At 51.2% G+C, this 23,365-nt stretch overlaps 1 protein-coding gene across 24 annotated transcripts in view; it reads left to right on the top strand.

The window, feature by feature from the left end:
• The window catches only part of OTOG (otogelin), a 102,534-nt gene that overhangs the window by 50,914 nt on the left and 28,255 nt on the right, over positions 1–23,365 (top strand). For all 24 annotated transcript variants that reach the window (XR_004435619.1, XR_004435620.1, XM_033203828.1 and 21 more), the window contains 11 exons: positions 103–219; positions 916–1,072; positions 3,695–3,721; positions 6,233–6,400; positions 9,866–10,144; positions 12,312–12,429; positions 13,144–13,223; positions 13,671–15,427; positions 16,164–16,332; positions 16,622–16,767; positions 17,674–17,763. Coding sequence is in view for 22 of the 24 variants with exons in the window: in XM_033203828.1 (XP_033059719.1) it covers positions 103–219; positions 916–1,072; positions 3,695–3,721; positions 6,233–6,400; positions 9,866–10,144; positions 12,312–12,429; positions 13,144–13,223; positions 13,671–15,427; positions 16,164–16,332; positions 16,622–16,767; positions 17,674–17,763 (3,108 nt within the window). In the remaining 2 variants the exon portion in view is untranslated. The remainder of the gene's footprint in view (positions 1–102; positions 220–915; positions 1,073–3,694; positions 3,722–6,232; positions 6,401–9,865; positions 10,145–12,311; positions 12,430–13,143; positions 13,224–13,670; positions 15,428–16,163; positions 16,333–16,621; positions 16,768–17,673; positions 17,764–23,365) is intronic.

The raw sequence follows: 23,365 nt of genomic DNA, 5'->3' as shown, positions 1-23,365 counted from the left end.
TCAGGAGGCAAGGATCATGGTGGCCACCCTAAAATCTGTGTCATGTCAGGCAATAGGCATTTGGCAAATAGGGAGGTCAACAGCCCTGCCTTTGCCCCTCAGTGCCCAGACACCCTCGATCCTCGGGATACATGTGTCCTGAATCCTCTCCGAGAACCATTTGCCAAGAAGGAGTGCAGCATCCTGCTCAGTGAGGTGTTTGAGATCTGCCACCCTGTGGTGAGTGGACCCCAGCCTTGGCCCCTCCCGAGCACCCCCTCCACTTTCCTGGGATCCCTTCAGCTCTCAGACTCCCTCATGTCTCAGAGGAGACAGCTCAAATCTCCAGGGACGATCTGCCTCTGCTGGTCCCCTGCCTCCAGTCGGCTCAGATGAGTACGTCATATTTCCCCAGATGACCAGGCACAGACAACCAGGCAAACAGAGCTTGTGCCCTTTTCAAGCTCATCTTGATCTGGCCCTTCCTCCTTATCACGAAGTTCTTCTAAATAGTGGACCCAAAGCCCTCATGCTGAGGCACTACCTATTGCCCGTTCTGCTTCAGTGCATGCAGAGGAGGCTGGGGCTCAGCATTGCATGGTACCCTGCAGGCCTTGAAGGCTGCTGTCAGATTGGCCTTGGCTGTCTCTGGCCCTGGCTAGGCAGTTCAGGCTCTACCCCTGTTCAGCCACTCTCGGCTCCTGGATCAAACAGGCCAGACTCAGGAGAGAAGAGAGCTTAGTTCTCAAAAGTGGACATCTGCCTGGACCATGGAGTTCTCGTTCCCTTGTACTTCTCCCTTCACATCTCGTGAGACAGGACAGCTCACCCTGTCCTGTGGTCCCTCCATGTGGGTGCTGGTAGCCATCAGCTGAAAAGCTGCGGATCTGACATTTGGGATCTGTCCTTTGACCTCTGACTTCTGACCTTCTCCAGGTTGATGTCACTTGGTTTTACTCAAACTGCCTGACGGACACATGTGGCTGCAGCCAGGGTGGTGATTGTGAGTGCTTCTGTGCCAGCGTCTCTGCTTATGCCCACCAGTGTTGCCAGCACGGGGTGGCTGTTGACTGGCGAACCCCCCGCCTCTGCCGTGAGTGTCCCAGACAATCACCCGAGGGACAGAGTGTCCCCTGTGGGCATACACTAGGGGTACTGGCAGTCTGTCTAGCATTTGCTGAGTACTTAGAATGTACCAAGCACCAACTGCTTTGGGCGTGTTATTCATTGAATTCTTACAACTACCCTTTGAAACAGGGCTATATATTTCCTCTTTTAGTTGAAGAAACAGCTTAGAGAGAGAGATCAAGTAACCTGCTCAAGGTTAGTGGTGGAGCCAGGGTTCATCCCTAGAGAGTCCAATGCGAACCTGTGCTCATAGCCACTTTGTTAGAAGAGTCAGGAGCTTAGACCCAGGGCTACCACTTGTAAGCTGTGTGACTTTGAACAAGTCACCCAACCTCTCTGGGGCTCAATTTTCTCATCTGAGAAACAGGAATAGGCCTGCCCCCAGGTTGACTCTGAGGACCAAATGGGGTGATGAATATAGAAGTCCTTTGTCAGCTGAGGTTCACAGGTCCCATCAGAGGCAGCACAGATGATCAGTTTATTCAGAGCAATGGTGGTCTGCAAATGCTTTTCATTGCACACCCCATCAAGTAAAATCATTTTGTGCACATACATATGCGTACATAGATCTGCATCCATAGATATACTCTTCATGTAAAATACGTAGACGTATTTAAAAATTAATATTTAAAAGGTGAAAGAAAGCATAAAGAAGGCTAAATTCTTCATTGATTATTTTTTATTTATTCCCACACACCAAAGGATTTTCCTGGTGCAAGCACCTCGCCTTGGGGTGCGATGGCCATTACACAACCTTGCTCTCTGGGGTCAGACTGATTGAGTTCAGACCCAGCTCCACCGAGTTGGCCTGGGAGTCTCTTCACCTGTAATAGAGGGGTGAAGATAGCTGCGTCTGCCTTGTAGGGTGCTGTGAGGTTTAAACAAGGCATTGTATGTACAGCACTTGGCACAGTGACCTATGCTAATGTGGGGGTTGTCATTTTTTCACGGACACCTGGGTACTGCCATGTCCTGAGCCCTGACGCCTGCAGGCAAGATGCCAAAGGAAGAAGGTGGAGCAGAAGGACACTTGCTGAGGGTCCACTGCGTGCCAGGCCTTGTGCCTATGTGCATTACTTCATTTAATATTCAAGACTAGGGGGAGGTGATTGAGGTGCTTACCTGGAGCACAAGGTTTCAGGGGGCACCAAAAATGCAGTAATCAAGAGAAATAATATTTTAATGTAATATTTCTGTAAAATAAAAATTGCTGCAAAAATACTGTGATGAACAAACTTTCAAAGGATCAATAGTATTAATGTTTCCTTTAGTCTCAGTCTCTACTCTGGCTCAGTGGGCGACTCAGTGGGAGACTGTTAGTGATCTTGTCTTTACTTTTAAATTTTGATATTTTATTTATCATGGATTTTTTTTGCATTAATTTTGATGTCTTAAAAATATTGCATTAAAATAGTGTTTATCTTGATTACTGAGATTTTTGGTAGCCCCTTAAATTTCACATCCAAGACGAGCACTTTGCCTTACCCTGGTCCAGGCCCTGGCAGATCTATGGGGCAGATGCCAGTAGCGGTCTCACCTTAGAGAAGGGCACTAAATTTCACTGACGTTAAGTGACTTGGTGAGGGACGTGGGATTTGAACTCAGGTCTGACTCTAGAGAGCTGGCTTTTTAATGACTCTTGTTGGCTACCACTCCTTGACTGGGTACACCCTGGAAACCAGAAACTTGGCAATTTTCTAATTTTCTGGTTCAGCCTTCTGAGTCTGCAGATGGAGGGAGAGGCCGGCACGTGCCCGCAGCCACACGGCGGGTTTGTCTCCTGACTTTACGTGCTGTTTCTGGAGGGGGACCCCAGATGCATTGACCTTGTGGTCTGGGGTGTGGAGTGAGTCGGTGGCTGTCTTCAGACCATGCCTGCGTGTGAAGCATGCTGCTCCTAAGCTTTATCCCAGGTCTATCTGCCTGGCTCCTCATGGCTTTGCTGCTGGTTTTAGGGGTCTCCCGCAAGGTCCCAGGCACTCCCCAGTGGACTGAACATCTGCAGCTGAGGGGCCAGGGGAACAGGGTGTGGTGCTGGAGATGACCACTAGAGGGCGCGCTGAGCCCACGCTTGCAGGAGCTTCTCACCGCTTGGCTGGTGGAAGCGCCTCTGCAGTGCAAGGGGCTTGAAGAAGCCGGTGATGCTGGGGGCTCCTGGTCCCCTTCCCACCCAAGGCTCTTGGAAGACCAACCTCCGTCTTGTGCTTGCATTCCTCTGGGGACCTTCTGCAACATTTCTGATTAAAACTCCCACCCCTTGGTTCTAATCCTGCTCTTTGGCACCACACAAAATACACCCGCTTCTTTCCAACATTCATTCGTTTGTTCATTTACTTGACACATCGCTGAGGTGCCTACTGTGGGCCAGTCTTTGAGCCTCGTGCTGTCGGCCCAGAGAGGAGCCATTCTATTTACTCCACTTAAGACATCTACATCCATGACCATCCCCAAATCTTGACATGTGGAAGGCAGGCCAGGCCCAGCACTTGGGGAAGAAGGGAGGCTGGGAAGCTGGGGGCCTTGGCTCTGTCTGTCTGTTCCAGCCTCTGGGCTGGCTCTCAGGAAGTCCCTGTTCTCTCTCTTTCAGCGTATGACTGTGACTTCTTTAACAAAGGTAAGACCATCCTCCCCACGCAGAGTCTAAGGGGCCCAGGCACTGCCAGCCCTGCCCTGATGCCACACAGCATCAGCCATCCCAAGGCGCTGCTGGCCCTGGAAGAGCCATGACCCGGGCTGGGAGGGCCCCCATCATGCAGAGAGAGCCCTGACAGTGCAGGGCCCAAGGGTATCCTGCACCTCTGTCCTCAGCAGTTCCTGCAGCCCCTGTCCGGGGCCCAGGCAGGCTGGCTCCCAGGGACTGTGCTCGGCAGGGCATCCCCACCAGGAAGGAAAAACCCCATTCCCACCAACTCGCCAGCTCCTCCACCTTCATAATCTAGCTCATCAGAGCCACAGAACATCACCTTGGGTTCCCTGAAGATTTGCTTTTGGCAAAAGCAGACACCCATACCTTTCTGAGTATGGGTGGAACAAAACATGTGGCCTGACACATTCATTTTCAAACTCAACCAAGGTCACAGGATTCCGGCAGATGCTCTGACATTTTGATTAACGAGGGTGAAAACACAGGTCATAACCAAAGACCCAGGGGAGGTTAATGTCCAGTTTAGAGCCAATTCATCAATTTAATCACCAGGATTGGGTAGGTGGGATAGAGAAGGGCTGCCCAGGAGTAGTTTTTAGCACTGAGCTTCATCCAGTTGGGCCAGGGTCAGACCTTGGCAGAGTGAAATGCTCATCTGGTCCTCCGTGCTGTTCGCCTTTAACTTCCACTCCCCGACCCTCCTCCAGGGACTGTGCTGCCAGGAGCAGGCCTATGTGGGCAGAGGCCCAGGGCTTTGGCCTCAGTTGCCTGCATTATGAGATTTTGGCTTGAGAGTGACGGGTGAAGTGGAGGGAGAGACGAGACAGGATACCACCTGGGGGCCTGCGAGCTGAGGGCCAGACCAGGGTGTAGCATGAGCATCCACAGGGCTGCAGTTCTGCCAAAATGCTAGTGCCCAGGGGCTCTTGATGGCCCCAGAATTTCAACTGGTAAAGGAATGAGCCTGCAATGGGGGAACTGTGGTCCCTGGGACAGAGAGGATCTGTCTGACATCAGGCAAGACATTTCAGCAAGACAAAGCTGCTCAGTTTTCTCTCTTCCGTGGCATTTTGGGTGGCAGTAACTGGCAAAGGACAAGCTGTTTCTAGCATCTTCCACCTACCCACCCACCCACTCACCCATCCTTGCTCCGTTCTTCTACTAGCATTTGGTCTGGTCCTGGCCCGCCGGGTGCTGGGAAGTCAGTGGTCCCTGAGTCCTGCCACAGCGGTGTGCGGAGCCGGCTCACGCCACCTCTCTGGCATCCATTGTGTTCCTAACTCCTCATTCAGTTGGTAGTTTCCAGTTGACCCCTGGTGGGAGTGTTTACACCATGGAAATCTGAAAACCTACAAACCACTTTTTGCTTGTTTGTTTGTTTGAGAGCTCGTTAGCCGTTTGCCAGCACAGCACTGCTTGTCTCCCATCTAGTGGGGGTGACAGATGTGGACCTCCCATCCAGATCCTCATCCGAAGAGCTGTAACTAGTGTGTGCCATGCTCCAAGAGCTGGTGGGACACAAAGGAGGAGGGACAACATTTGCCATGTGGCAGGAGAGGGTGCAGGGAGAGCGTCACAAGGAGGTGACATTTGAGCTGGGCCCCAGAGGTTGAGTAGGCGTTTGCCAGGCACAAAACGGGGAGGACTACTCTGAGTGGGTGGAACGGTGTGATGAGATGTGAGCTGGGAAATAACACCACTGCTCCTTCCAGAAAGAGCAAGAGAAGTTCAGCATGGCAGGAGCCAGGGCGTGGGGGGAGTGGGGAGGTGGGCAGGGGCTGAGAGCTGAAGGGCTTCTGAATTCAAGCTGGGCTCTTTAGATTATGTCCTGAGGGCCATGGAGAGTCACTGGTGCATCCCAGCAGGGGGCATGGCTGGGAGGGCAGCTCACAGCCGTAGGGAGGAGGCATTGGAGGGCGGGGACACAGCAGAGGCAGGAAGACCCCTCCCTACAAGGTGATTGTGCAGGAAGCCCATGCTCTGTGCCAACCTATACTGACAAGCACAGGAATGATAAAGACTCAAAAGTGACATGTGTTTGAAATAATTTGATAAACACTAACATTTTTATTGTCCCTCAGGCCTGGGGTGGGCAGAAACCTGGTCTGCTGTCTTCTTCCCGAGGGTGCCTTGAATAGAGCAGTGGCTATAATGGTGAAGTTTCAGGCAGTGGGAAGGCTGAGGAGAGACACTGGGGGGCCCAGGTGCTCCCTGTGGGTGGCCTTCCTCCCTGGCCCTCTGGGAAGTGATTCAGACACTGTGCAGTAGGTCTGTTCCTTTCAGGGGCTGGCAGCCTGGGAATCCTGTCCCTTCCTTCTCAGGGTTATCAAGGTCCCTGAGCTCTGGGATGAAGGACGCCATCAAGAGTTCCTCCTTGGCAGCTTGCCCTCCCACCCCACTGCTGCCAAGGGGTGGGGCAGGATGTATGGGAGGTGGGCAGGCCAAGGGGGCCAGGCTGCTGATGGGGCCTCTTCTCTCCAGTGCTAGGTAAGGGCCCCTATCAGCTGTCCAGCTTGGCAGCCGGTGGTGCCCTGGTGGCCATGAAGGCGGTGGGTGATGACATAGTCCTAGTGAGGACAAAGGATGTGGCGCCAGGGGACATTGTGAACTTCCTGCTGACAGCTGCTCTGTACAAGGCCAAGGCCCACGGTAAGGCCCACCTCAGTCCCACTGCAGCTCTTCTGGGAGGGAGGAGGGTGCTGGAGGAGGGGTGAGTGCTAAGGCCCTAAATATCTGTAGTGGCAGGAGAAATGGGGGCTCTGACAAGTGCCCCTCTCCCAGTTGAGATGGTGCTTCTGGGTCAGCTTCTTCTCCTCTGCAGAGACACTCTCCATTTGCTCCCCTAACCTCCAGGGCAGCCAAGGCCCAGGTGTGCCTCTATACCTTGCTGTATGCAATAGCTGTTCCAGAAAAGCCAAGCAGCAGCCCTCCCTCCTCATGCTCCTCCTCCTCCTTCCTCTCTTCCGCTCTCGTCCTTCCCCCATCCCTCCCTTCTTCCCTCCACTCTTCCCTTTCTCTCTCAGTGTCTCTTCTTGCCTCCCTCCCTTTCACTGAACCCTAATCCCATGCCAAGCACAGAGCCGGGTACTGGGAAATCAGGGATACAAGAGACACAGTCCCTGCGCATCAGAAGCCCACAGTCCCATCAGGGAGACAGACATGCCCAAAGGCAGTCACAGCACCTGTGAGAACACTGGGGAGGTGCCCCCAACTCAGTCTTAGAGTCAGGAGAGGCTTCTTAAAATACAGGATGTTCCCCTGAGAGCAAGAAGGAGTTTGGAAGGGAAACTTCTTACTTACTTAGTAAGCTAAGCTCAGGAGTTGGGACTTTATCCATGGCAATGGGGAGCCATGGAAGGGCTTTGAGGAGGGGAAGGGACATCCTGGCTCCTGCCCAGCCTCAAGCATGGCCAACATCCCTAGCTATAGGTGATGTTCATGGCGGTGTGAGCCTGGGGGAGGTAGGTGGTATCTGGCAGAATCATGTAGCTGCACAAGAAGGCCTGGGAGTGAGGAATCAGGGACTGGGCCACAGGAGAGCCAGAAGCACTACCCCCAAAGACAGCACTTCCTCCCTACACATTTCCGATCCCCAGATCTGTGCAATCCTGCCTGACAAAGGTGGCTCACCACCTTCCAGATGCGGCAGGCCGTCTGCTTAGCGAGGCTTTTCTGTTCTCCATCCAGTATTTTAGTCTAGTAGGTAATGTGTAGTCCAGACGGGGTGTTGCCTTTCCACTAGGTTTACGGGCATGCTAAGCAGGTCCCCGGAGTCACCTGGCTTTAGAGGATGTCACTGGGGGCAGGATCCCAGAGGGACTCCAGTCCAGGCTCCATCTCAGAGTCAGGCGTGGGTCTCATGGGCCCAGTGGGGACCCAAGCTCCTCCCTCTCCCATCCCATACTGCTTCTCCTGGGCTGTACCCAGGGTCCTGGGCAGCCAAGGAAAGGTGCCTTCCAGGTGGGACCTAGGGTGGCTGCATGGAGGAGATGTCCTTAAGGATGGGAAAGATGGTTATGTGAAGAAGTGGAGAGCAGGAAATGTCACAGAGGGGAGGACTCAGCAGTCACTGAGGCCCAGGCTTCCCACTCTGGGGAGTCACCACCACAGCCTGACAGAGGTCCCTGGGGTGCTAGTGTTACCTGAAGATTTTTTTGGGGGGGAGATTACTTATTTATTAATAATCATACGTTGCCCTTCTGTAGGACTTCTCATGTACTGGCACTGTTCTAAGTACTTCATGTGTAGCAACTCATTTAATCCTCATGACAATCTTAGGAGGTAGGGACTATTATTTTCCCAATCTACAGATGAGGGAACTGAGGCCCGGAGAGGTTAGGCGATTTACCTAGGGCGCAGTGCTTGTTAGTGACAGGTGCCAGCCGTTTGGCTCCAGAGTCTTTCATTCAAACTCCTCTGCCATGCTGTCTTCCAAACTGAGGCATTAAACAAGAAATACAAAAGATGGCAGGCGAAGTCAATCGAATATTTACAGTACAGCCCTGGACTCTGCACCTCAAGGTCTCTGCCCTGTTAGGAGGACAACAGGGAAAACAGTGGAGAAGCCTTGATCCAGGCCAATCCTGTCTTCATGAAGGAGGAAGCCAAGGTCCAGGGAGGAGAAGTGACTTGCCTGAGGTCACACATCCCGTGGAGCAGGCTGGGGCTAGCACTCAGTGCCCTACCACGCTGGGCTGCCCATGCCCCCGCCTGCATCCCATGGGTGGGGCTGGCTGTGTGGCGGTGAAGATGCTGGGCTCTGGCCTCAGCCTGCCTGCATCCAGCCCTGCCTCCCTCATCCACCATCAGTGTGACTCTGGGCCTCTCTTCCCTCCTCTGTAAAGTGGGAATAGTAATATCACCACCTTTTAACCGCTCACAGAAATGTATTCTGTCCCCACCCCACAGCCACCAGGATGGCAAGCTCCATGAGGGCAAGAATTTTCATCATTTTGCTCCCTGTTGTGGCCTCAGTGCCTAGAACATGGCCTGACCCACAGCAGGCACTCAGTAAATATTTGCTGCTGAATGAGGGAATTTTTCACTTCACAGGGTTCTCGTAGGAATTTCATAATCTGCAGGTAAATGGCTTGCTTAGCACAGTGCCTGGCACGTAGTAAGTCATGTGTAAACAGCAGCTGTGATTATTAACATGAATAATGAAGCCTGTCTCCGTTACCTGCCATCTTCTCGCAGCTGCCCAGGGAGGTGTAACAGGGACACTGTCATCCCTCCTGGGGACACAGGGGACACATGGGAGGGACTGAAGATGCACCCGCCCAGCACCAGGCTGTGCTAGGTGTTTCACACACACCTTGTTGATGATCCCTCCAACAGCCCAGGCATGAATGTCCTTGCCCACATCACAGCCAAGGTGGTAAGCTGGGATTCCGGCCCCGTGCTCACCCCCTGTGCCTGCTTGTGGATTTGGGACTTGAGGAGACCCATAAGGCCCTGTGCAGGGGAAACTGTCCACTGGGCATCAAGCCCCGTGCCCTAGAACTGGGCAGTTATGGAGACCGGAGAGGGAGGACAGAGACGAGCTTTGGGTCTCTAGGCAAGCTCTCTCTGGGACCCTCTCCCTATCTGTGGGTTGGACGAAGGGCTGCCAATGCTGGCCCTCTGGGATCCTGTGAGAAGCAAGACCAAGCTGGGGACCCTATAGCCTGACAAATCACCAACCCCAACCTGCCCCACATGGCCAATGCAATGCAACCCCATCAGGGCAGCTGCCTCTGTTGTATTCGCTGCTGGATCCTGGGTATCTAGAATGGTGCCTGGCACATTGAGGGCCCTCAAACATGTTTGCAGAAAGAGGGAAGAATGGAAAGAGGGGTGCAAGGGGGACAGAAGGAGATAGTTCAATTACCTTCCCAAGGCTCAGCAGTTGGGGGATCTCTAAGCCTCCACTCGCCCTCAGGCAGAGATGGTGTGAGCAGGGGGACAGCTGGCAGGCAGAGTATGTGGGCCGGGGGCCGGCGTAGGGGACAAGGCCCGCTGGTCTTCAGGCATGCTGCCCTGCTGAGAGAGCAGATGTGTGCCAGGATGCTGTCCCCGCAGCCCGCCAGTCTGGGCCTCTGCCTGCGCTGACCCTTTCCGTGTGGTTCTCTGCAGACCCAGATGCGGTGTCCCTGGAGGCAGCAGACAGACCCAACTTCTTCCTTCACGTCACAGCCAACGGGTCTCTGGAGCTGGCTAAGTGGCAGGGCCGTGACGCCTTCCAACAGCATGCCTCCTTCTTGCTGCACCGGGGCACATGGCAGGCAGGCCTGGTGGCCCTGGAGTCCCTGGCCAAGCCCAGCTCCTTCCTCTGTGTATCGGGCCCGGTGCTGGCCCTGCGGCTGTACGAACACACAGAGGTGTTCCGCCGGGGCACGCTCTTCCGCCTTCTGGGTAGGTGACCCCCTGCTATTGCCCTCGGCCCCTCGGCCCTCTCAGTCCACTGCTCTTCCCACCCTGTCCCCACTTCACCCTTCCAATTGCCCCTAAGAGACAGAATCCTCCTTCTCCTGGCACAGGGGGCTACATGGGTACCTCCCTGAGATGAGAGGTGGCCTGGCCTCCATGTTGACAGCCTAGGGAGCCACAGACAGTGTGCTTGGGGTCCAGCCAATTTCCTGGGTCCTGTCTGCTGCCACAGGCCAATTACACGGTCTAAAAATATAGCAGCCTTTGAGGAAGTGAGGGGAGATGTGATTCTGGCTGCAGCATACGTAGCTGCTGGCTCAGTTTTCTTGCTGTTGGGGTCACATGCCTGCCCCATGAGTTCAAGGATTGTCACAAGGGGGATAGGTCTGGGGACCAGCAGCCTCATCTCTGAATGGAAGGCCCAAGCCCCTGGACAGGGGTGGGGTGACTCCCCGAACTTCCACTGAGGCCAAGGGGGTCCAGGGCCTGCCCTGCCAGGTGTGTCTGTCTCCAAAATATTGTTCTCTGCCTAAACCCTGGAGTTTCTTTACTGTCTTGCATGGGGCTTGGGGGTACTTGTGTCTGTGGATGGATCCATTTGCATGTACACATATGTAAATGTGTTTTCAGCCAGCCTCCTCATTTCATCACCCACCCCACCCAAGCCAGGGCTGGGTGAGCTCATTCTTCCCTTCAGCGGTTAGCGAGTCCACCCTTGAACTTGACCTGGGACAGGTTTATCACCGGCCATGATGACAAGACTTGCTCATGATGGGAATATTTGTGTCCCTTTCTGGAAGACACGGGGGCATGAGCCCAGACTTTGAAGCTGGGCAGCCTTGGGTTCGAATCCTGACCCCGTCCTAGACACTTGGAGAAGAACCCCCATCTCCTTGACTTGGTTTCTTTACTTGTGGAATGGGGATATTTGTCTGAGAAGTGTGCTGTGAGGACTGGCTGTGTCTCGTGGGCTTTGCCCAGGGTCTGGCACATAGTAGATGCTCCCCAAATGTAAGTTACACTCTCCAGGCTTTTGGAAATGCAGGTTTCTTCACAGCTGGCAGCAGTGTTCAGGTTAGGGCATCTGGAGAAGCTGCTGGTGGGGGCTGCTCCCTGGAGCCTGCTTCGGAGCCTGCCCACACCTCCCTGCTCAGGCTGTGTGTTCAGAAACTGGTCACTTGTGCCGAGGTAGCCTGGGGTCTACTTGTCTGCCTCCAAGCCCCCCATAGGCTGCAGACTTTTCCCTCATTTGTCAAGGTGCTAGTCACAGGGCCTCTTTTGAGAACATCTCCTCTGAAAACCTTTCATTTTCCCAGCATCATCTATGCCTGGGTTTCCTCTTCTCTAAAGTGGGGGTAATAATAGCGCCTACTTCATAGGACGATGGTAAGGTTGAATGAGTAAATCCGTGTGAGATATTTTGCATAGCACCCAGTGCTGTTTAAGAGTTAGCCCAGCCGCCAGGGCAGTGAGGGCAGTGCTCAAATGACCGGTACCCTCAGACCCTGAGAGGCTCTTCAGGGGACCTTCTGGGAACAGAGAGGGCTGAGCCTGGGGAAAAGCACCTCCCTTGCAAGCTCTCTGGGGCCAGGTGCCCAGGAAGGCCTTGGGCTAGAGGGGAAGGGATTCCCCCAGTGCCTCCCCTCACCCTGCAAAGGAGGGCCTCTTGCCTCCATGGAGGTCTACAATAGCCCTGCTAGAGGCAGGGCAAGGAGAAGGTTACTGTGTCCTGGGATGCGGGGAAAGCCTCGGCACCAGGGTCCCAGAGGGGCAGGATGGATGGCAGGGCATCCCAAGGGAGAGATCAGGGGTCCAGGCCTCTTCTTTGGCCACCTTTTGAAGCCTCACTCCAACTGCCAGGGCCAGAGCTTCCCTGTCCTCAGTCCGTCCCTGTCCTCAGTCCTTCCCTGTCCTCAGTCCTTCCCTGTCCTCAGTCCTGCATTCAGTTCCCAGAGCCCTGTCCCCAGGATACCCCAGGCACTCACACCAACCACGGTGAACACAGTTTCTCCTTAGCGTGGTTTTTTCCCCATTCGCTTTCCCTGCATGGGTCCGTTTATCCCCTCCACAGAATGGGGGGACAGGGCTAAGCTCTGGGACTTCCTCTGTGTCTTCACCTGACCCAGAGTTGCTGCCCCATCTCACTTTCTAGATGCCAAACCCTCAGGGGCTGCCTACCCCGTCTGCGAGTGGCGCTATGATGCCTGTGCCAGTTCCTGCTTCCAAACCTGCCGGGATCCATGGGCAGCCAGCTGCCGGGACGTACCCAGGTGAGATGTCAGGGGCCGTGGGCATGGCGTCAAGGTGCGTGCACCAGTGTGTGTGCACTCACATACACTTGTGTACGAGTGTTTCACATGTTGAGTGTATGGGGATGTGTGTACCAGGGTGACTGTGTCTTTCCATATATGCACATATGTGAGCATATGTGAGTATCTATTTGTGCATGATGTGCATGCAGCAGAGCCTTGTGTGTGTTTGTGTGTGTACTATTACAACTGTGCATTCATTGTACACAGTTGCATGTATGCAGGTGTTGTGTGCAGCTGTGTGCATGTGTGAGGGTGTAGTCACTGATGTTTGTGGGAGTCTCTGTGGGTGTGTTTGCATGTATGTGTAAAAATTTGGGCGTCCCACAGGGTTGGAGAGGGTACATGAGACCACGTGAGAATGTGCCCAGGCAGAGACACATGTGAACATGTACATGAGTGTGTGCAGAAGTGTACCTGGCTTGCATGTGTGTTTCCCTCTCAGTCTGAGGGGTAGAAGTGTGCAGGAGTGTGCTGCATACATATTGGGTGTGTGTGCTCCTGTACATGTATGACAGCATCTCTAAGGAGGGTCATGTGTGTGTACATGTAATAAGCACATGTGTGCACACACACATGTCATAAGAAAGGATAAGGCCTGTGCTCAGTCAAGGGAAAAAGAGGTGGCTCTCCCTGTATTCCAGGCCACTAACCTGCTCCCTGCTCTGTCCTCAGGGTAGAAGGCTGTGTCCCTGTGTGTCCTGCCCCCAAGGTCCTGGATGAAGTCACACAGAGATGTGTCTACTTGGAGGACTGTAAGTGGCCCGGACTTCTCGTCCTTCCCTCAGATTTCCTCTAAGTCCCTAGGGTCTCATTGAGCAGTCATGCCTCAAAGCTCCCAGGTCCCAGAGAAGCAAGATCAGCACAGGGACCTTTGGAAAGAGATACAGGCACAGGGGAGGCACAGGCCTCATCCGGTCTATTTGCCCCACTTCACAGAGAGGAGAAATGAGGCCCAGAGTAGGGTCACATGGTGAGAAGGTGGTGCAGCCAGACTTAGACCTGAGGTCTCTTGGCTCTGGGGTCAGGGTCTGAGGTCGGGCAGAGTTCAGACCTGCTGACTTCTTCTGGCCGTCAGAAGCTGCCCTCACCCCATCACTGAGGGTGCCAGTCCTCATTCCCCACACCACAGCCCTGCCCAGCGGTGACCCCCTGGGGCAGCAGTCACCCCGCCTTCTGAGCCTCTTCTCTTGTCTCCGCAGGTGTGGAGCCAGCAGTTTGGGTTCCCACAGAGGCCCTTGGCAATGAGACCCTCCCTCCCAGTCAAGGGCTGCCCACTCCCAGTGATGAGGAGCCACAGCTGTCACAGGAAAGCCCCAGGAGCCCCACCCACAGGCCAGCCCTCGCCCCAGCTGCCCCACTCCCCACAGCCCTGAACCCACCAATGGCAGCCACTGAAGAGCCAGTGATGTCTCCAGGCCCCACCCAGTCCACCCTGCAGCAGCCACTGGGGCTCACTGCATCTCAACTCCCTGCCCGCCCCACAGAGGCCCCAGCCAGCAAGGGAGTGACTGCCGTCCCCCATACACCAGAGTCCTCATCCCTCCCTGTTGCACTGCAGACACCCACACCTAGCATGGTGTCGGGTGCCGTGGAGACAACAAGGGTGACTGTGACCTTTGCAGGAAGCCCCAACATCACAGTCTCCTCCCGGTCGCCCCCTGCCCCTCGCTTCCCGCTCATGACCAAGGCTGTGACAGTCCGAGGCCATGGCTCCTTGCCTGTCAGGACGACACCCCTACAGCCCTCCTTGACAGCAAGTCCCTCCTCCAGACCTGTGGCTTCCCCTGGAGCCATCTCCAGGTCCCCCACCTCCTCTGGATCCCACAAGGCTGTGCTGACACCTGCAGTAACTAAGGTCATAAGCAGGACAGGGGTCCCCCAGCCCACCCAGGCCCAGAGTGCTTCAAGTCCCAGCACCCCTCTAACTGTGGCTAGAACAGCAGCAGAACAGGTTCCTGTCAGTCCCCTCACAACCAGGAGCGTGGAGATGGTGCTGTCCACAGAGAAGGGCGAAGCCGGGCACAGCCAGCCCATGGGCTCGCCTGCCTCCCCACAGCCACACCCACTCCCCACTGCACCACCCCGCACAGCCCAGCATACCACCACGGCCACCAAGTCTCCAGCTCTGCCCCCAGAGACCCCAACTGCCGCCAGCCTGTCGACAGCTGCTCATGGGCTGGGAGCCACACCCTTCGTGTCCCTCGAGTCAATTGGTCCATCCCAGTTCCTCTCTGGCCTGCCTCCCGACACCAGCCTGCCCCTGGCCAAGGTGGGCACATCTGTCCCAGTGGCCACCCCTGGCCCCAAAGCCTCTGTCATCACCACTCCACTCCAGTCACAGGCCATGACTCTGCCTGCTCAGACACTTAGCCCAGCACCGCCTTTCACTCCCAAAGCAATGACCCAGGAGCACCCACCTGCCCACATAGCACCCTCGGCAGCGGGCACAGCTCCAGGCTTGCTGCTGGGAGCCACATTGCCAACCTCTGGAGTCCTGCCTGTGGCTGAGGGCATGGCCTCCACGGTATCTGTTGTCTCACGAAAGAGCACCACAGGGAAGGTGGCCATCCTATCCAAGCAAGTGTCTCTGCCCACCTCCATCTATGGCTCTGCCCAGGGTGGGCCCACAGAGCTCGTGCCTGCCACGAGCCACCCTCTCACCCCCTTGGTGACTGAACCCAAGGGAGCCCAGGCAGGCACAGCTCTGCCAGTGCCCACATCCTATCCCCTCAGCCGCATCTCAGCCAGGACGGCCCCCCAAGAGAGCGCGCTGGTTCTGTTGCCTCAGCTGGCTGAGGCCCATGGAACCTCGGCAGGGGCTCACCTCGCAGCAGAGCCCGTGGACGAGGCCATCACAGAACCATCTGGGCGCTCAGCCCCAGCCCTGAGCATTGTAGAGGGTTTGGCGGAGGCTTTGGCAACCACCACTGAGGCCAATACATCCACCACCTGTGTCGTGAGTGATTTGTCGGGGTTCTGTCCCCCTGCATGCGACCCCTCCCTTCATCTCTTCCCTTTTCCCTGCTAGATGGAGTTTTAGTTGCTATCCTCATTCCTGCCCCAGGCTCCTGGTCCCTAAAAAATTCTCCAGTCTCCTGTTGGCCCCGATGCCATAGCAGGGTTCTGCCTGGCCCATCTAGGCCCTGGGGGGCTGATTGGATGGCCTAGTGTGATGCCCAGGTGACAACGTGTGTGTGCCGGTTGTGTGCCTTTTGTGAGTATGCTGTGTGCGTTTGTGTTCACATGTGTGCGACAGTATGAGCGCTCGTGTATCTGCAGGTGTTCTTGTGTGTGTGATGAATGGTGTGAGACATCCTCATGTGCATCTTTGTGCCTTTGTGAGAATCTGTGTATGTGTGTGTGTGTGTGTGTGTGCAGGCTTGTGCAGGTATGCTAGGTTTCTGTGAGTGTGAACTAGTGTATATACAGGCCTGTGTACCCAGACCTCTCCGCGCAGGCCAGGCAGATCTGTAGAGGTGTCAGGGAATCATTCCCTGGCCTCGGAGCTCACACTAAGCACAGCGCCAGGCCCCATATGGCTTGTCGGTGGCTAGGGGGTAAGGGCGTCTTTCCCTAGAAGGTCCCTTGCTCCGCTAGGACCTATATGTGGGAAGGATCGGGTGCCCTCATGGCTTGCAGGGTGGGCTGTAGCTCCTTGATGGGCACTCACACTTCCTCCACTCTGTACCCAGCCAATCGCTGAGCAGGACTGCGTCCGCCACATCTGCCTGGAGGGCCAGCTGATCCGCGTGAATCAGTCCCAGCACTGTCCCCAGGGCGCTGCTCCCCCTCGCTGTGGGATCCTGGGCCTCGCCGTGCGGGTGGGTGGGGACCGCTGCTGCCCACTCTGGGAGTGTGCCTGTGAGTCATGGGATCAGTGGAGCCTCCTGCATCCTCCCTGTATCCTTACCCCAGCATGACCGCCACCCCTGATCTGTGTGCCCCACACTCCCCTCCTGTGGGACCCCGACCTGGCAGATTTCCTATGCTTGCGACCTCTGATCTGTGTGATGCCTGGTCTGAGCCACCCTCCAGACTCCAGGCCTCTGCATCCATCCAGGAAGAGGGCCGGGAACCTGCCCCATCTTCCTCGGCAGCCTTGGTCTTGGAGTCATCCACTGATTCTTCTTGTGCCCTGTCCCTCCCCCAGGCCGGTGCTCAATCTTCCCTGACCTGAGCTTCGTGACCTTCGATGGGAGCCACGTAGCTCTGTTCAAGGAGGCCATCTACATCCTCAGCCAGAGCCCAGATGAAATGGTCACCGTCCATGTACTGGACTGCAAAAGTGCCAACCTGGTGCCTGCCCCATACCCCCCTCCCTGCTGGGGACTAGGAACTGGACTAGGATAAGAGGGGAGATGGAGCAGTGAGGCAGGGTGCCAGAGGCAAAGAGATGTGGAAGCCCCCTGAGCTCCCTCTGTCTCCAGGAATGGGCAGGGTCTCCTAGGTGACCGCTCCCTGGGAGGCTGGGGGAATAATTGAGTGGAGTGTGCTGCCTCCTGGCCCCAGCCTGTTCCATTCCCAGTTTGTGCCAGCTTCCTGCCATGTAGGAGGGATGGCACGGAAGTGCAGAGAAACTGGGATGTCACTCCAATGGTGTGGACCGAGGTCATGGGTGCTGGCTGCAGGGAACTCCTACTAGGATGTCCCCATAAGCCAGGTGGAAAGAAGTAGCTTCTTTTCTCTTCCTCTTCTCTTCTTCTCTTCTCTCTTGTCTCCCCTTCCTTCCTTCCTTTCTTTCTCTTTCTCTTTCTTTCTTTCTCTCTCTCCATCCCTCCCTCCCTCCCTCCCTCTCTCTCTTTCTTTCTTTCTCTCTCTCTTTCTCTCTTTCTCTCTTTCCCTCTTTCCCTCTTTCTCTCTCTCTCTTTCTTTCTCTTTCTTTCTTTCTTCTTTCTTTCTTTCTTTCTTTCTTTCTCTCTCTTCTTTCTTTCTCTCTCTCCATCCCTCCCTCCCTCCCTCCCTCCCTCCCTCCCTCCCTCCCTTCCTTCCTTTTTTCTGTTTTGGTCTGGACTTGCATGAAGTCAAATGGAGCCAGAACTTTTCCATGGGATCCTGGGCACCATCTGCCCAGCCTGATGGGAGCCCCTGGCATAGTGCAGGGGGGAGTCGGGGGAGACTGTACTCACATTTGCTGTGCCCACTCACTTGGAGGGGGGCAGAGGACAGGGCTCCAGGTTGATGAGGGCTGGGTTCTCTCTGCAGGGGCACCTGAACTGGCCCCCATTCTGTCTGGTGATGTTGAATGTGACTCACTTGGCCCATCAGGTCACTATTGATCGCTTCAACCGAAAGGTGAGTGCATCAAACAGCCAGCCTCCAGGGCAGGGCCTCAGTCAGCTGAGGGGCAGGGCATCCGGGGTGGAGGGGCTGTGAGGCTGTGTCATGATTCAGGGCAGGGGTGGGGAGGGGACCTTTTTAAAAAAATAATGCAAAATTAGGTATATTTGGAAGTGATTATAATTAGAATGCTTGTGGCCACTCCAATGTCAGGGGAGGAAGTATACCAGGAGGGATGGGATATTGTTGTGACAGAGAAAAAGTCAGAAAGGTAAGAGACAGTGGGTTTAAATATCTGTGGCTAAAATATCTCACTTTTGCAATTTTTACAAAACCTTATGGCCACATGAACACATTACTACCAGGGCCCCTACCAAGAAGTGAGGAGCCCCGAATTTAAGCTTCATTGGCCTCACTAAGTCCACCTCTGTCAAGGAGGCCGGAGTATCCAACAACAGCCCACCCCCATACGGGCATCCTCTTCAGAGGTCCCACCTTTGCTCCTCCCAACAGGTGGGCAAGGGGAACTGATCTATCTCCTCCTCAGGTCCCAAAGTTGTAACTCTTTCCCCAATTCCTGAGCCTCAATCTGCAGCCTTCCTTTTGGAATCTGCCCTTGAACACAGGGTGCGGCACATTTGTGGCACTCTTAGGAACGGGGTTTCAGACAGTAGGTTTCCCATGGGATGGAGGCTTGTACAGAAAACTCCCTGAATTTCATGTCTTAGTTTATAAAATTTTTCCATTAAAAAATTAACATATAATCTATGTGCAGTAAAATTTACCCTATTTAGTATACAATTCTACAAGTTGTAACAAGCACTCACAGTCAGGTAACTACCACCTGCAACCACGATATAGAACAGTTTTATCATCCCAAACACTACCTCCTGCCTCTTTGTTGTGAACCCCTCCCCCACCTGCTGACAACCATTGTCTGCTGCCCCCTACAGCTATGCCTTTTCCGGAATGTCGTATAAATTGACCAGAGTATATGGTGACATTCATCCACATTGTTGCACAGATCAGTAGATTAATCCTTTTTATTGATGAATAGTATTCCATTTTATGGATGTACCATAGTTTATCCATTAACCAGTTGAAAGATATTTGAGTTGTTTCCAGTTTGGGACAATAACAAAAAAAGTGGCTGTAAACATTTACGTACAGGTTTTGTGTAGATAAAGCCCCCAGGAGTAGATTGCTGGGTTGAACAGGAAGGATGTATTTAGCTTTTCAATACTTGCCAAACTGTATTCCAGAGCAGGTACTTAGCATTCCCATCAGCAATGGGTGAGAGCTCCAGGAGCTTCGCATCCTTGCCAGCACTTGGTGGTTTGTGTTTGTTTATTTGTTTAGCCATTCTAATAAGTGTCCAATAGAACCTCATTTTGGTTTTAATTTGCATTTTTCTGCTTACTGAAGATGTTGAGCATCTTTCCATGGGTTTATTTTCCATGGTATATGCTCTTTGGTGAAGTATCTGTTCAAGTCTTTTGCACATTTTAAAGATCATGTTGTTGTATTGAGTTTTGAGAACTTTTCCTGTGTATTTTGGATACTTGCTCTTTATCAGATATAAATCTAATTTTCCAGTGTTTTTCTATTCACCTACTAGTGTCTTTCAAAAGACCAAAGGTTTTTTATTTGATGGTGTCCAGTTTATCAGTTTTGCTTTTATGAATCATGATACTGGTGCTGTACCTAATGAACCTGGCCCAAGTCACACAGAATCTCTCTTATGTTTTCTTCTAGAAGTTTTATAGTTTTAGGTATTACTTTTATGTGTATGTTGCGTTTAAGGTTAATTCTTGTAAATGGTGCAAAGTATGAGTTGAGATACATTTTTCAAATGTGAATACTCAATTTTTCCAGCACCATTTTTTGAAGAGACTATTCTGTCTCCATTGAACTGTCTTTGAACCTTTATTTAAAAACCAGTTGGCCAGGCATGGTGGCTCACACCTGTAATCTCAGCACTTTGGTAGGCTGAGGTGGGCAGATCATGAGGTCGGGAGTTCGAGACCAGCCTGATCAACATGGAGAAACCCCATCTGTACTAAAAATACAAAATAAGCTGGGCGTGGTGGCACGCGCCTATAATCCCAGCTACTCAGGAGGCTGAGGCAGGAAAATCAGTTGAACTCGGGAGGCAGAGGTAGCAGTGAGCCGAGATTGCACCATTGTACTCCAGCCTGGGTAACAAGAGCGAAACTCTGCCTCAAAAAAAAAAAAAAAATTAATAATGTTTGGGATTATTTATATACTTTTTATTTTGTCCTATTAATCTATCCTTTCACTGATGCTACACTGTCTTGATTACCCTTACTTATTATTAAACCTTAAAATTAGGTGGTATTGTTTCGTCTTTTTTTTTTAGAGATAGGGTCCTGCCCTATCATCTGGAGTAGAGTACAGTGGTGCAATGATAGCTCACTGCAGCCTCGACCTTCTGGGCTCAGTAATCCCCGTACCTCAGCCTCCCAAGTAGAGGACAACAAGTGTATGCCACCATGGCTAGCTAATTTTTAAATTTTGTATAGAGATGGGGTCTCACTATGTTGCCCAGGCTGGTCTCAAATTCCTGGCCTCAAAGGATCCTCTTGCTTCAGCCTCCTGAAGTGCTGGGATTACAGGTGTGAGCCACCGCGCCTGGCCTAGCTATTCTAATTCCTTTAACTTTTCATAGAAATTTAGAATCAACTTTTTTATTTCTACCAAATGTCTTCCTGGAATTTTGAGCTTCATTCAATATATAGATTATTTGGGAGAAGAATAATTCTTAACATTGGTGAGTCTTCCAGTCCATGAACATGGTTCATCTCTATTTTTTTATGGCTTCTTTGATTTTTTAATTTGCGTTTTGTAGTTTTCAGTGTGAGGATCCTACACATACTTTGATAGACTTATTCCTAAATAGTTTATATTTTTTGGTGCTATTGTAAGTAATTCTGTTGTTTTTGTTTTTCTTTCCAACTGCTGATTACTAATGCAAATACAACTTATTTTTGCACTTTGAGCTTGTATCTTGCAATGTTACTAAGCTCAGTTATTAGTTCTTATATTCTTTGGGTTTTTCTACATAGGCAATTATGTCTTCTCCAAATAGAGACAGTTTTATTTCTTCCTTTACAATGAGTATGCTTTTAATTTATTTTCTCTCGCCTGTTGCACTGGCTAGGACCTCTAGTGTGATGCTGAATAAGAAAGGTTGAGAGCAGTCATCCTTGTCTGATCTTAGGGAGAAGGCATTCAGTCTTTCACTGTAAGGCATGATGTTAGTTGTAGGCTTTTCACAGATGTCCTTCATCAGGTTAAGAATATTTTCTTTTATTCCTAGTTTTCTGAGAGCTTTTTATTACCAGGAGTAGATGTTGAATTTTGTCACATGCTTTTTTTCACACCTATTTGGATAATCACATAGTTTTTCTTTTTCAGATTATTAATTTGATGAATTACATTGATTTTTGTATGTTAACCCAGTCTTGCCTTCCTGAAATTAACTTCATTTGTTATATTATCCTTTTTATACATTGTTGTATCCTTATGATGGGTATTAGTCTAAATTTTCTTTTCTTGTAATATGATAGATTACTATTGGTAGCAGACTAATACTGGCCTCATATAATGAGTTGGAAAGTATTCTCCCCTTTTTAAGTTTCTGGAAAAGTATATGTAGACTTGGTGATATTCCTTAAACATTTGGTAGAATTCAACAGTGAAGCCATCTGAGCCTAGATTTTTCTCTGGGGAGATTTTTAAAACACACGTTCAATTTCTTTAGTAGATGTAGAGCTATATTGGTTATATATTTCTTCTTTGGTAAGTTTGGGTAGTTTGCATCTTTCACAGAATTTGTCCATTTCATCCAAGTTGTCAAATTTATAAACATTAAGTTGTTCATCATATATTCTTGCTATACTTTTAATTTCTGTAGGATCTGAATCTATGTGCCATATCTAATTCCTGACATTAGTTATTTGTGTTTTCTCTCTTTTCCCTGACAAGCCTGGCTAGAGGCTTATCACACTTATTGTCTTTCTCAAAGAATGGCTTTATTGGTTTTCTTTATTATTTTTATGTTTTCTATTTCATTGATTTCTGCTATCTTTATTGTATCCTTTCTTCTGCTTACTTTAGGTTTAATTTACTCTTCTAGTTTGTTAAGGTAGAGGCCTATGTCATTAATTTGAGACATTTCTTCTTCTTTTTCTTTTCTTTCTTTTTTCTTTTTTGAGACTGAGTCTCACTCTGTTGCCCAGGCTGGAGTGTGATGGTACAGTCTCGGCTTACTTCAAGCTCTGCCTCCCAGGTTCACGCCATTCTCCTGCTTCAGCCTCCCGAGTAGCTGGGACTACAGGCACCACCCAGTTTTTTGTATTTTTAGTAGAGACGGGGTTTCACCATGTTAGCCAGGATGGTCTCAATCTCCTGACCTCATGATCCACTGCCTCGGCCTCCCAAAATGTTGGGATTACAGTTGTGAGCCACCGTGCTCGGCCTCTTTTTCTAATGTAAGCATTTAGTGCTACAATTTTCCCTGTAGGTATTGATTTAGCTGCATCCTACAAGTTTTGATATGCTGTGTTTTCTTTTTCAATCAGTTCAAAATACTTTTAAATATCCCTTTTGATTTTTATTTGACCCATGAATTATTTTAAGTGTTTTATTTAATCTTCAAATATTTTATAATTTTTCAGATGCCTTTCTGTTATAGATTTCTAATTTAATTTCATTGTGTTCATAAGACATAATTTATCTAGGTTGAATTCTTTTACATTTTGTAAGATTTATTTTATGCCCAAGAATATACTCCAAGTAAATGTGTATTTTATTATTGGGTGGAGTGTTCTATGAATGTTAATTAGGTCAAGTTGGCTGATAGTGTTGTTCAAGTCTTCTAAATTCTTACTAATTTTCTATCTGTTTATTCCCAGTTATTGAGAGACTGTTGAAATATCTGACTATAATTGTTTATTTGTCTATTTCTCTTTGGAGTTTTATCAGTTTTTACGCACCTATATTGAAATCTGTTATTTAGGTGCATAGCATTCAGGATTGTTATGTCCTTTGGATGAATTAACTCTTTTCTTCTTAGGAAATGGCCATTTTATCTTGGTAAAAAGTCTTTGTTCTGAATTCCACTTTGTCTGACTTGCCTGTAATAGCTTCTCCAGCTTTCTTTTGATTGGTGTTAGCACGTATACCTAATATGTATATCTAAGATGTATCTTTTTTCATCCTTTTACTTTAATCTATTTGTGGCTTTTTATTTAAAGTGGAATTTTTGGCCGGCATGTAGGCTCATGCCTATAATCTCACTTTGGGAAACTGAAGCGAGGGATTGCTTGAGCCCAGGAGTTCGAGACCAGCCTGGGCAATATGGCAAAACACAATCTCTACTAAAAATATATATATTAAAAAATTATCCAAGCATGGTGGCACATGCCTGTAGTTCCAGCTGTGCAGGAGGCTGAGGTGGGAGAATCACCTGGGTCCATGAAGTTGAGGCTGCAGTGAGCCATGATTGCACCATTGTACTCCAGCTTGGGTGACAGGAGTGAGGCCCTATCTCAACAAACAAACAAACAAAAGTGGGATTTTTGCAGGAGGTAAA

Source organism: Trachypithecus francoisi, unplaced genomic scaffold (assembly GCF_009764315.1).
Source record: "Trachypithecus francoisi isolate TF-2019V2 unplaced genomic scaffold, Tfra_2.0 Lachesis_group8, whole genome shotgun sequence".
Lineage (NCBI taxonomy): Eukaryota > Metazoa > Chordata > Mammalia > Primates > Cercopithecidae > Trachypithecus > Trachypithecus francoisi.
The sequence above is the reverse complement of the archived record's forward strand: the minus strand, read 5'-3'. Positions and strand labels throughout refer to the sequence as shown.